A 12,934-nucleotide genomic window follows, 5' to 3' on the forward strand; every position below is an offset into this window, starting at 1 on the left:
AATGAGGAAGCCTGGCCCTTACTAAAAATTCGGGAGTAATAATTTGACAAAAATGAACAACAAAAAAAACTCCAAGCTCAAATACTATACAAAATTATTATTTTTTTAAAAAGAGCATGACATCATCATTATAGATAATGAAAACGTACCTGAAAGATATGCCACAAAAATAGATCAAAACTTGTTACTATTTTTAAACTACCTAAACAACAACAACAAAAAAAAGTAGCAAAGAACAACACGATTCAGAGTTAGAAAAACTCAGCTAAATGGCAGGAATCCTTTTACAATGTATATTTTTATCAAATCATCACATTACACACTTAAAATATCTTAGTTTTGTTAATTATCTCAAAAAGGGTGGGAAAAAAATTCACAAATGAGGTGATAGATCTCAGAGGAATTAGTAATAAAGAACAAATTAAGGAGTGCCTGAGTGGCTCAGTCAGTTGAGTGACCAACTCTTGATTTTGGCTCAGGTTATGATCTCAGGTTCCTGGGCTTGAGCCCTGTGACGGGCTCTGTGCTCAGCGTAGAATCTGCTTGAGGATTCATTTACTCCTACTCCTTCTGCCCCTGCTCCCAATTGCATGCCTCCTCTCTCTCTAAAACAAATCATCTTAAAAACACACACACACACACACACACACACACACACACACACACAATGAATAAACTAGAAGTGGGATGGGTGAAATGAGTAAAATAGGTGAAGGGAATTAAGAGGTACAAATGTCCAATTATAGAATAAATGAGTTACAGAGATGAAAAGTACACCAAAACAAATATAGTCAGTAATATTGTCTTAACATTATAAAAGAAAAAAAGAATAAAGGAAGGAACACAAAACCCAATTCATGTAAGAGTTTATGATTTCCTAGAAAGAACCTGAGCCAATCCTTAGGTCCTCTAGTCATTTTGGTTGTCTGATGTTCATTCTCTAGCAATTCTTCAGGAAGGTTTTATGACAATAGCCTCATCAAATACTGATACCACATCAAGTGTGGATAATAGTTTATATACTTTATACATTAGAGTTGCTTTTGCTGGATAAAAATCTTTAGCCTACATTTTCCCCTTAAGTATCCTAAATATGCTCTTCCACTTTCCTTTGACAAAGTTTCACTGTCTAAAGTCTAGTGATATTCCTATTTTCTACATTTTGCGAATGTAATAATACCTTAAAATACATTAAACTGGGGATATCTGTTATACTTTTGAAATAATGCACACTATATTTTGCTAAATCTAAGATGACCTCAAATTTAAGAGTACCATTGTTTTCTGTAATGATGAAAAAGGAAAAAACTACATTCCAACTACAGGAATATTAAAATGTAAAGAAATGTGGGTTGTGGATGAAATTCAAGCTATCCATTTTCTATTGTTGTATAACAATGTGCCATATACATAGTACCAGCTTAGCACTACAGTAGAATGTTTAAAGATGGGACATAGACCAAGTTCCTTTTAATTATTACGTGAAAAGGTGCAGAACTAGACTAAGAAAGCTGAATAATGCCAGAGACAAGCAGCATCAAGTTTCCAGGTATTTGGAAAGGTCCAATTTTGAAATGAGAGTGAAGAGAACAAAGGATAACGCAGTTTTGCCTCCACCCTCTCTCCACACTAGAGAGGAAGAATATTCCAACTAAGAAATATCATACATGGGGGCGCCTGGGTGGCTCAGTGGGTTAAGCCTCTGCCTTCGGCTCAGGTCATGATCTCAGGGTCTTGGGATCGAGCCCCACATCGGGCTCTCTGCTCCGTGGGGAGCCTGCTTCCTCCTCTCTCTCTGCCTGCCTCTTTGCCTGCCTCTTGTGATCTCTCTTTCTGTCAAATAAATAAAATCTTTTAAAAAATATATATATCGTACATTACAGAAGCTGATATAAAGTCAACGTGCATTCTAATTTTTTTAAGTTCTGCAGAGGTTTCTTCAAATGTAGTTGAGAATGAAAGACAAATCTTATTGAGTACTACTAATTCTTGCCGTTTTCTAAGAAAGGGGAAAGGGGAAGCAATAGGGGGAAAAGATATGATAGTAAGTCCTTAAATGCTCCAGTACTTAATCTGACAGTTGTCTTCCCTCACCCATAAAGTGGAAGCAAACCGGATGACAACGTCATTCACAGCTCTAAAAATCACGACTCCATTAAAACTGTGACAGAGCCCGGCACGTAGTAGACGCCCACAATTGTACGTTTACGCAGAACGTTTTAAAATGGGATCCCGGAAATCTGGAGCTACCTACTACAAACTTTCGATTTTCTGTTTACTAAATGAAGGGGCTTCCTCTTACTGCTACGCAACCCCATCACTTTGCCGGCCACTGGAACCTCTGCGCCTGTCCACAGAGCCAGAGGCACCGCGTAACTTCGGTACTTCGGCCCACTCACATTCGCCGGAACCTCGGTCGCAGCCGAGCCGCCTACCGAGGACACCTGCGGTGAGGCCTATCCCGCTCCCCCGCGGCCACACCCAAACCGGAAACCAGGACGCCTCCGGGGTTGACGGGAAGGCTCATGCCGGCGGCCGGCTTCCCCGGCCCCGCCCCCTCCGGTGATGTCATTACCCGCCCCTTGACCCCGCGGTCCCACCCCCTTCCCTGCCTACCCGTATCCAGCGGCGGCAGCGTCTTTTGGAGGCGATGGAGGCGTCCGAGCCGGTGGCCGCACCTCAGAGGGAAGAGGCGTCCTGCTCTTCCTGGGGGGCCGTCAGGTGAGAGGAGGAGTGTAAGCGCGAAGCAGCGAGGGGTGGCGGCGGGTAGGGAGCGCGCGCGAGGCCGCGGAGCCGGGCAGACCCAGCCCTGGGAGGCGAGAGGAGCGCGCGTGGTGGGTGTGGCGCCGTGGGTTCGGGCCTCGGCGGCTCCCGGCTTCGCTGAGGAGAAAGGCCGCTTGTCGGTCCTTTCGGCGCTTTCTCAGTTCCGGCTGGGGTCTGCCGTCTCTCAGTCACCGGACATGTTTGGGGGGAGGGGAGCGAGCTCGGTGGAGAGTTCTGGCCGGGGTCGCTGGGTGTGAGCTTTTCAGCCTTGCTGCCAAACAGCTTCTCTCCTTCCTTCGGGAAAATGAAAGCGAAGAGCGCCGCGGTGCGGGATCCTGCGCCAAGATCCTCCTTTGAAAACTGTTACCGGAGGGAACTTGGTAATGATGAATCACAGGCGGTCAGGACACCCTGAGGCCTCTGTTGACTACAGTTTAAAAAAAAAAATCAAGAAAAAACCCACGAGTTACTCCTTTTTATTTCCCTGTTGGTGCTGAGGTTTTTCACATCTTCTGCATGCCTGCAAAATCAGGGGTGGAAATTTCGTGTGCGTCCTTTTCAGTCGTCTTGTAATAATAAAGCGGTTAGTTCCATACCGCCCACCACCAGAACCCAGTATTCCAGAGATAGAAGTGATGGATACCTGATTTTGAGCTAACGTGAGACTGTCCATAAACCTGTAGCTTTTCCGCTCGTTGGATGTTTTCAGTACCGTGATAGCGCCCAGGCCAACGCTGCCACATTGACGTGGGGGAGATTATGTAATACAGACAAAACCTCCCCTTCTTTAAAGGATTTTTGATTGCCATATAGACGTTATTCCAAAAACGACTTTTGAAACATTCCAGTGAGGCAGGATTTTATGAAAAATAAGTGCCAGTCAGATCATTAAGTGACCAGGCTGATTGGAACGGAGCTGTTCTCACCTTTACTTAGGAGCTTTGCCCACTAGACTGTTGTCCTCCGTGCAAGGAAGACAGTGAAAGTATACCAGGGATAAGAAAACTGTGTAAGGAAATTTTGCTTATTTTCATGTTTCATTACTATGCCAAAACAGGGCATATTGTGTATGTGTGTGTTTTTATTAGACAGGTGATCTCCTAAATACAGCTGTCTCTTGGTTTGCTTTCATAATTGGAATCAGAAATATTTCTAAGAGTTATCCATGTATCACTTAGCTAGAAGCTGATACCATTTCGATTAACTCTATTTACAGATCTTTTGGCTTATCTATCAATACCAGGCTTAGAAAATTGGATTTCAGAACCTAAGTTTTGTGCCTTCACATTATTTTTAGAATCCTGTAATTGATAATTAGAGCTTCCCAGAACCTGGAATGGATTACATTTTTGCCAAAATGATATTGATCTTAGCTGTCACTGTGTCTCAGGTCAGAGTGCCCCACCTCTGCCTGTGAACCATTTCAGTTTCCCAGTGTTTACCCTGTTTTCATTTTTATTTCATTTTTATATACCATGCTGTGAAAAATTTGAGCTGTGGTAAATGATACATCACTTTAAGTACATCTTATCATGCTGGTATGCTGCTTTTTAAAAATTTTTTAATTTCCTTGAATAATCTCTACACCCATCATAGGGCTCAAATTTATAACCCTGAGATCAAGAGTCACATGCTCTACCAACCAAACCAGCTGGAGCCCCCCCTTTTTTTTCTAATTTTTGAAATTCATTCAACAGATAACTTGTTAAGTGTTTTCATTATGCCTACTATGAGAGGCAGTAGGCAGTAGAGCATGGTCATCGAGAGCTAGACTGCTTAGGTTTAGATTCTGGGTCTACCATTTACCTACTCTGGAACCTTAGGCAGGTTATTTAAATTAACTTATGTGAACCTGTTTTACTCCTCTGTTCAGTGGAGTTGGTAATAGTGCCTGTCTCATTAAATTGTAACGGTTAACAGAGTTAGTACATCTAAAGCACTTAAAACAATGTATGTATGTTGGAGAAGGTGTATGGGACACTCCCAACAAAATTGCTAAAATAGAGATCCATCAGAATATATATGTAAAGCAACATCTGATAACACCTAAGAATAAAAGCATTGGCTGTAATTTTACAATACACACGGAGTAGGCAGTCAGTGAATTTAATTTTGACCTATTTTTAAAATGGAAATAAAGGGATGGAAAACAAAATATGTATCTGGTTTGTTAAATCCCCTCTAGTAACTGCCATGTGTAATTGAATTAGTTTATAGAATGTGAATATTGAATAACCATACTTGCCCTTATAAGTTGTGTTTTATTTTTTCAGTACAAATACAAATTTGCCCATCATATCAGCAGAATCTGTGGAGATTGATGATGCATTATACAGGTGAGAACCTTAGGGAAACTGAAACTTATTTTCTTCATTTATTGTTCTATAGTAATGGAATACTGTATTTGAAAATACCATTAGGCCTATGCAGAGTTTTGTAAATATATCCCTAAGAGTTCCTCTGAGGTTATAATTAGAGTTTTCTCTGATTTTTTTTTCCCCTGCAGTCTGAAAGCTTGAATAATAAAAGTCTCAGTTGCTTTAGGTTTAGGTGATATGGCAAAGAATGATTTTATTACCCACTATAAAATATTCCTCTTGTTTTGGGATAGGAGTACATATTTATGTTCTTGATAGTGCAAGAGTCTCATGAAAAACAGTCCATCTTTGGTTATACAGTAACATCTAGAGAATATATTTACTTCAGTGTAATCTCATTGACAACATTGCTTGTTTGCATGATATAGACAGCAAAGAACTATTATGAGGTTGAAGATGATTTGAATGGAATTTAGTGAGATTCTTATTTACTGTACCTTTTCATGAAATGAAAATATTTTTCTTAGAATTAAAGAGAAATTAAAAATATATACATAACTAGTACTTCTTTTTTTTTTTTAAGTTATAGATTTATTTGTTTAAGTAACCTCTGTACCCAGCATGGGGCTTGAACTCAGGACCCCAAAATCAAGAGTGGCATGTTCTTCCAACTCAGCCAGCCAGGTGCCCCTATATTGCTATCACTTTTAAGACTTTTTTTTAATACTTCAGATTGTTTGTATGGAAGACAGTATAATCTCAGTTTTGAAGTTTTTAGATTTCCTCTCTATATAATTATGGAAAATATATTTTATGTAGAAAGAATTGGAATAATGGGCTATTTATTTTTAATTCTTCTCTTTGTTTAGTGTGGGATGCAGAGTCAATTTTGAGCATTTTAGGAAGAGCTGAGTCAACTTAGTAGGTTGATTTCAGTTACTGCTTTGTGTTGTACACTTGGAAAAAGAGAGAGAAAACTAAACTTAATTTTGCTTTCTGAAAATTATTTTACCATATGGTTTCCTGATTATAAATATACTTTAGAAATCACCTTAAGGAGAAAATCAGTTATCATATGGTTTCACTTGTAGAACATAAGGAATAACATGGAGGACATTAGGAGAAGAAAAAGAAGAGTGAATTGGGGCAAATTGGAGGGCCAGACAAACCGTGAGAGACTCTGGACTCTGAGAAACAATCTGAGGGTTTTAGAGGGGAGGGGGTAGGAGAATGGGTGAGCCTGGTGGTGGGTATTAAGGAGGGCATGTATTGCGTGAGCACTGGGTGTTGTACATAAACAATGAATCTTGGAACACTTCATCAAAAACTAATGATGTATTTTATGGTGACTAACATAAAACAATAAAAGAAATTTTTTTTAATGACCTTAAGTTTGGACTCTGGATGTATAATTATGTTGTTCTTTTTTTTTTAAGATTTTATTTATTTATTTGACATAGAGAAGACACAGCAAGAGAGGGGAATATAAGCAGGGGGAGTGGGAGAGGGAGAAGCAGGCTTCCCACCCAGCAGGGAACCTGCTGTGGGGTTCAATCCCAGGACTCTGGGATCATAACCTGAGCCAAAGGCAGACCCTTAACAACTGAGCCACCCAGGCGCCCCTATAATAATGATGTTCTTAACATCCTTTCGATCATCTCCTTGGGATAACAAATGTCAGCTTCTTGGAAAAGCATTGCCTAATTTTATTCATTGTTCAGTTAAAATCCTTATGACACTTTTTATCCCTCCAACCCTGTAATGGCTGATTAATGATCATAATTTTTAATAAACCAGAGATTTAATTTTCCATTTGCAGTGATTTATAAGTAGGGCTGCAGTTTGCTTGAGTGAAAAATAACAAGATATAGTAGTTTATATATGATCAAGTATTGCTGGATCATAAAGTAGTTCTACTTTTAATTTTTTGAAGAACTTCCATACTATTTCTGTAGTAGCTAGACATTTTGCATTCTTACCAACAGTGCACAAGGATTCCAATTTCTCCACATTCTTACCTTTTCATTTTCTGGCATTTTGTTTTTTACAATGGCCATCCAAACAGGTGTGAGGTGATATCTCATTGTGGTTTTGCATTTCCTTGACAATTAGTAATGTAGAGTACCTTTTCATACCTGCTGGCCATTTGTGTCTTTGGAGAAATGTCTATTCTAGTCCTTGCTCATTTTTTAATTATATTCCTTGGAGGGGGGTTGCTTTTGAGGTGCAGTTCTGTATATAATTCGGATATTAACCTATCAGATACATGGTTTATGAATATTCTCTCCCATTCTGTAATTTGCCTTTTCACTGTGTCGATAGTCTCTTTTGCTGTACGGAAGCTTTTTAGTTTGAAGTTATCCCACTTGTCTACCTTTGCTTTTATTGCCTCTGCTTTTGGTATCATATCCAGGAAATTCTTGCCAAGACCAATGTTAAGAAATCTTTCTCCTATGTTTTCTTCATAAGTTTTAGAGTTTGGCATCTTAAATTTAAGTCCTTAATCCATTTTGAATTGATTTTGTATATGGTATAAGGTAAAGGTCCAGTTTCATCTGTCACATGTAAAATTCCAGTCTTGCCAATACCATGTATTAGCCCCAACTTTGCTTTTCCTCTAACTACACTGGCATTACCAGGTTGCTTTCTTACCAAACACAGTTTATACTTTAACACCTCATTGTCGTCTTTAAAGGCACTCAACACCATTGGATCCCTTTTCCTTCTTCCCACTTCCCAATCCCAAGCTTAATTAAATGCTACCAAATCTACTGTGTAACCTAAACTAGAAACCTTGGTATCATCCTCCAAACTAAAAATCCTTTTAGTTCTTTCTAAACAACTCTTAATTCCAGCTCTTTGATTCTCTCTCCCTGCATTCAGTATCTCTCAGTTGAACTATTATTATAGCCTCTTACATGATCTCTTTAGAGCTATTGAATCTTTAATCCAACTTCCATACTTTATTCAAAGTGATATTTTTCAAATTTATCTCAAAGCTCCTGGTTTCTCTATTTAAAATACTTAGATGGTTCCCTATCATTTACATCAGTGAAGCCAAACTGTATAGTATGCTTTTCTATACAACGTAACAGTGGCTGAGAGGATAATTTTGGGTATTAGATCTGAATTTGAATTATCCTTAACTGCTGATAAGCATTTGGATTGTTTCCAGTCTTGCATTATTACAAATAATGTTGCTGTGAGAATTTATATACATTTTAAGGTCAACATACGTTTTCATTCACTCTTTAATAAATACCTAGAAGTAAATGTCTGGGATGTTTGGTAAGTGTATTTTTAACTTTTTAAGAAACGCCAAGCTGTTTTCCAAAGCAGTTGTACCATTTTACCTTTGTACCAGTAGTGTATGAAAGTTACCCCACATGTTTATTCACCACCTGAAATAGTCAAGTCTTTTTTAATTTTAGGCATTCTAGTACGTGTATTGTAGTATTATATTGTGGTTTTAATTTGTATTTCCATAATGACTAATGATCATGGACATCTTTTCATGAGACTATTTGCTACCTGTCTTTAGGGAAATATCTATAAATCTTTTGTTTCTCTTTTATTAGCTTGTCTTAATGAGTTCTTTGTGGAGATCTTGCACAGCTTTTTTCAGATTTGTCCCTCAGTAATTTGTATTTTTCTGCTATTGTAAATGGTCATTTTTAAATTTCAATTACCATGTATTCATTATTCTTAAATTCAACCTCAATTGATTTTTGAATAATATTCTTATCCAGCAAGCTTGCTAAACTTACTAGTTCTGGTAAATTTTTTTGTAAACACCATAGGATTTTCTAACGGTTATGTTTGAAAATAAAGAAGTTTTATTAGCTCCTTTCCATTCTAGATGCGTTTTGTTTCCTTGTCTTAATCACACTGATTGGAACATCCAATACAATGTTAAGCGAAAGTGGTAAAGGTGGACAGCCTCACTTTGGTCCTATTGTACATTGGAAAACATTCATTCTTCCATGGTGGAGTATATTGTACTGTAGGTTTTTCATAGATGCCCTTTATTAGGCTGAGGAAATTTCCTTCTGTTACTAGTGTGCTTACAGTTTTGTTTTGGGTTTGCGGTTTGTTTTAAGTCAGAAATGGATATCGAGTTTGTCAAACACTTTTTCTTCATTTTTTCAGGTGATCATATGGATTTTCTTTTAGTCTTTTAATGTAGTGAATTATAATGATGGCTTTTAGATTATTATATGGCCCTTGCATTCTAATTCTAGGATAAAACCCATTTGGTCATGATGTACTTTTACAATATGTATAAAAATTCTGTTAAGTTTTGCTTCTGGTTACATAAGACTGATGAATCACTGAACTCTACCTCTGAAACTAATAATACTCTAAATGTTAATTAGTTGAACTTAAAAAATGGGTAAAAAAAATTTTGCATCTGTGTATGTGAGGGATATTGTTGAGTATTTTTTAGTTCAGTGATTATGTGTTTTGATATTAGGGTGATGCTAATCTCATAGAATGAGCTGAGTATTTCTTCAAATTTCTAGAAAGTATATAGAATTGGTGTTATTCCTTAAATTTTTGGTAGAAATAACAATGAAGTTTGGAGGGTTTTTTTGTTGGAAGGTTTTTAACTACAAATTTAACACCTAATAGACATGGTAACATTCAGGTAATATATAATTGACCCTTAGCATAGGGTCAATAGGTTAAACTGCTCAGGTCCATGTGGATTTTTTTCAATACATATATTGAAATTTTTTTTATAAATTTGAAAAAAATTCAAACCACACAGCCTAGAAATACTTAAAAATTAACAAAAAGGTGTGTCATGAATGTATAAAATATATGTAGAAACTAGTCTGTTTTATCATTTAATACCATAAAATACACGCTAATCTATTATTTAACAAATTTATCAAAACTTACGCACAGGGGCACCTGGGTGGCTCAGTGGGTTAAGGCCACTGCCTTTGGCTCAGGTCCTGATCCCAGAGTCCTGGGATTGAGCCCCACATTGGGCTCTCTGCTCAGCAAGGAGCCTGCTTTCCCCTCTCTCTCTTTGTCTGCCTCTCTGCCTAGTTGTGATCTCTGTCTGTCAAATAAATAACTAAAATCTAAAAAAAGAAAAAAAAACAACTTACGCACACAAATACAGAATATTCATAGTGCCCTTTATAGTCAGGAGAAAGGTAAACCCACATAAAAATGCAGTATTAAATCATAACTGCATAACTAATATAACACTGTATGTTAACTAATGGGAATTAAAATAAAAACTTAAAAATCTTAACTATATAAAATTAACTGTAGTGCATATACTAGTGTAATAATTTTGTAGCCACCTCCTATTGCTATTGTGGTAAGCTAAAGTGTTGATGAGTATTCCCTTACAACACCATGTGATGCTAATCATCTTAGTGTGAGCAGTTTCTCTCTTTAGTAAATTGTGTATCTCAGTAAAAAGTGATCTCACACAATTTTTCATTGTGTTTAGTGGAATACTGCAGACCTTGAATAACACTATGAGTCCCATACAGGGTATCAGTAATGATGCTGGAAGCACTACCTAGAAGTAGAGAAAAATCATGACAGTACAGAAAAAGTTGAGTTATCTGATATGTACCATAGATTGAGGTCTGCAGCTGTGCTTGCCTGCCATTTCAGGATACATAAATGCATCATAAGAACCACTGTTAAAAAAGGAAGAAGAGGGAGGGGGAGAAAGAGGAAGGGAAGGGAAGCTGAAGCTTATGCTCCATTAACAGGCACAAAAACCTTGCAGTTTTTGAAAAATACCTTTATATCTTGCATTGAAAATGCAGCTTTTATGTGGGTATGAGAGTTGCTCTAAGAAAAACATGCTGATACACTCTAATATGATTCGAGAAAAAGCGAAGTCTTATAAGACAACTTAAAGCAAAAAGAAGGTGAAGGAGCTAAAGCTGGAGAATTTAATGCCAGCACAGGATGGTTTGGTGATTTAGAAAGAGACTTGGCTTAAAAATGTCAACAAGAGGCAGCAGTTGAGTTCCAGATGCCTTTCAGAAAATCATCATGGAGAAAGAATATCTACCTGAACAGATTTTTAATGCAGATGAAAGTATCCTATTCTGGAAAAAAATAATGCCACAAAGAAGAGAAGCAAGAGGATTTAAGGCAGGAAGGGATGGGCTAACTCAACTATTTTATGCAAATACCGTTGGGTTTATGATTAGCACTGCCCTTAACCTATAAAGCTGCTAACCCCACCCCCCCTACCTTCCCACCCCCGGCCTTGAGCCTTAAAAATATATTTTAGTATATGTGCTGCCGAAGCGAGCACGAGCCTTAAAAATAAAAAATAAACACCAGCCACTAGTCTCTTGGTTATACAACAAGAATGCCTGGACAGTTAAACTCTTTATTCTGAATTGAGTTTTGTCTCTGGAGTTAGGAAGTACCTTGCCAGTAAGGGACTGTGTTTTAAAATTCTTTTGGTATTGGACAATGCCATTGGCCACTCAGAACCCTATGAGTTCAGTACGAAAGGTATCAAAGTGGTCTACTTGTCCCCAAATACAACGTCTATAATTCAGCCTCTAGATTGGGGGTCATACAGACCTTTAAAGCTCATTACACATGGTACTCTATTGAAAGGATTATTAATGCCATGGGGTAGAAACCCAATAGAACATCTTGGGAAGGATTACACCTTTGAAGATACTGTTATTATAGAAAATGCCAGGAAAGCATTCAGGCCCAGAGATGTTGTGCATGACTTCACAAGGATTTATGATGAGTGAATCAAGGAAATTAGTAAAGAAATTGTAGATATGGTTAAAAAAGGAGGGGGGGCAGGTGACGGGTTTTAAGATACAGATTTTGGAGAAATTCAAGAGTTAATAGACAGCATACCAGAGGAATTAACAGAAAATGACTTGATGGAAATTAGTACTTCCAAAACAGTGCCAAGCGATGTGGAAGAAGGTATAGAAGAAACACTGCCAGAAAACAAATTGACATTTGACAATCTGGCAGAAGCGTTCTGATTATTCAAGACTGCTTTTGACTTCTTTTATGACACAGACCCTTCTGGGATACCAGCACTGAAACTAAAGCAAATTGTAGGAGAAGGATTGGTACCATATAAAAACACATTTAGAGAAATGAAAAAGCAAAAAACAGACAGATCATGATGTATTTCCATGTGCTTGTGCCTCCTGCCTACCCTTCCCCCTCTACTGTTTCCACCTTTGCTATCCTGAGGCAGCAAGACTACCCCTCTTCTTTCTCCTGTTCAGTATGAAGACAATGAGAATGAAGACCCTTATGATCTCTTTCCACTTAATGAGTAGTAAATGATCAAACTGCTGCATGGTTAATAAGCTGATAGTTGTATATGTGTCTTCATATGAAAAACTAATAACTGTACAGAAAGAGCTGTATGAGACATTTTTGTGTCATCATCGAGTATTCATTGTGTAGAACATCATATGCAAAACTCATAGAAGTGGATAGCCTGTCCTTACATAGGCCTAAGGTGAATATGTAATACAAAATTAATATGTTATCTTAGTGTTTCTTTGCTTTCAAAGAGTTGCATTACTCTACAGTATGACCCCCTCTCTCTCATTGAGAAACTGCTTATCAGCTTTCTAATTACAAGTAAGTGGATTTTTTAGAAAATGTAACGATGTGTCCAGTACTGTCTAGATGTATGGCTACAGTAATATATGCCATAAAAACTTTGTAAGGATTTACTCATTAGTATATAAGCTACACTACCATGAAGCAATTGAATTCTTTATGCTAGGCTACCAAAAGCAATCCTGTTGCTGCTGCTTTGTTTTTAATATGGATTGTTAAACCTATAAATAAATATGGCTTGTTTCACA

The 12,934-nt window shown here is 37.7% G+C and overlaps 1 protein-coding gene across 2 annotated transcripts in view; it reads left to right on the top strand.

Moving 5' to 3' along the window:
• The first annotated feature begins 2,613 nt into the window (after window positions 1-2,613).
• UBA6 (ubiquitin like modifier activating enzyme 6) overlaps window positions 2,614-12,934 on the top strand; it is an 84,585-nt gene continuing 74,264 nt past the window's right edge. Inside the window, exons 1-2 of one of the 2 annotated variants that reach the window (XM_045989132.1) lie at window positions 2,614-2,721; window positions 5,037-5,099. In XM_045989132.1, coding sequence (XP_045845088.1) covers window positions 2,651-2,721; window positions 5,037-5,099 — 134 coding nt within the window. In that variant the 5' untranslated portion in view covers window positions 2,614-2,650. Of the gene's footprint in view, window positions 2,722-5,036; window positions 5,100-12,934 lie in introns of those variants that run through there. The other variant, XM_045989140.1, reaches the window with a different exon arrangement.

Source organism: Meles meles, chromosome 2 (genome assembly GCF_922984935.1).
Source record: "Meles meles chromosome 2, mMelMel3.1 paternal haplotype, whole genome shotgun sequence".
NCBI classification, from domain to species: domain Eukaryota; kingdom Metazoa; phylum Chordata; class Mammalia; order Carnivora; family Mustelidae; genus Meles; species Meles meles.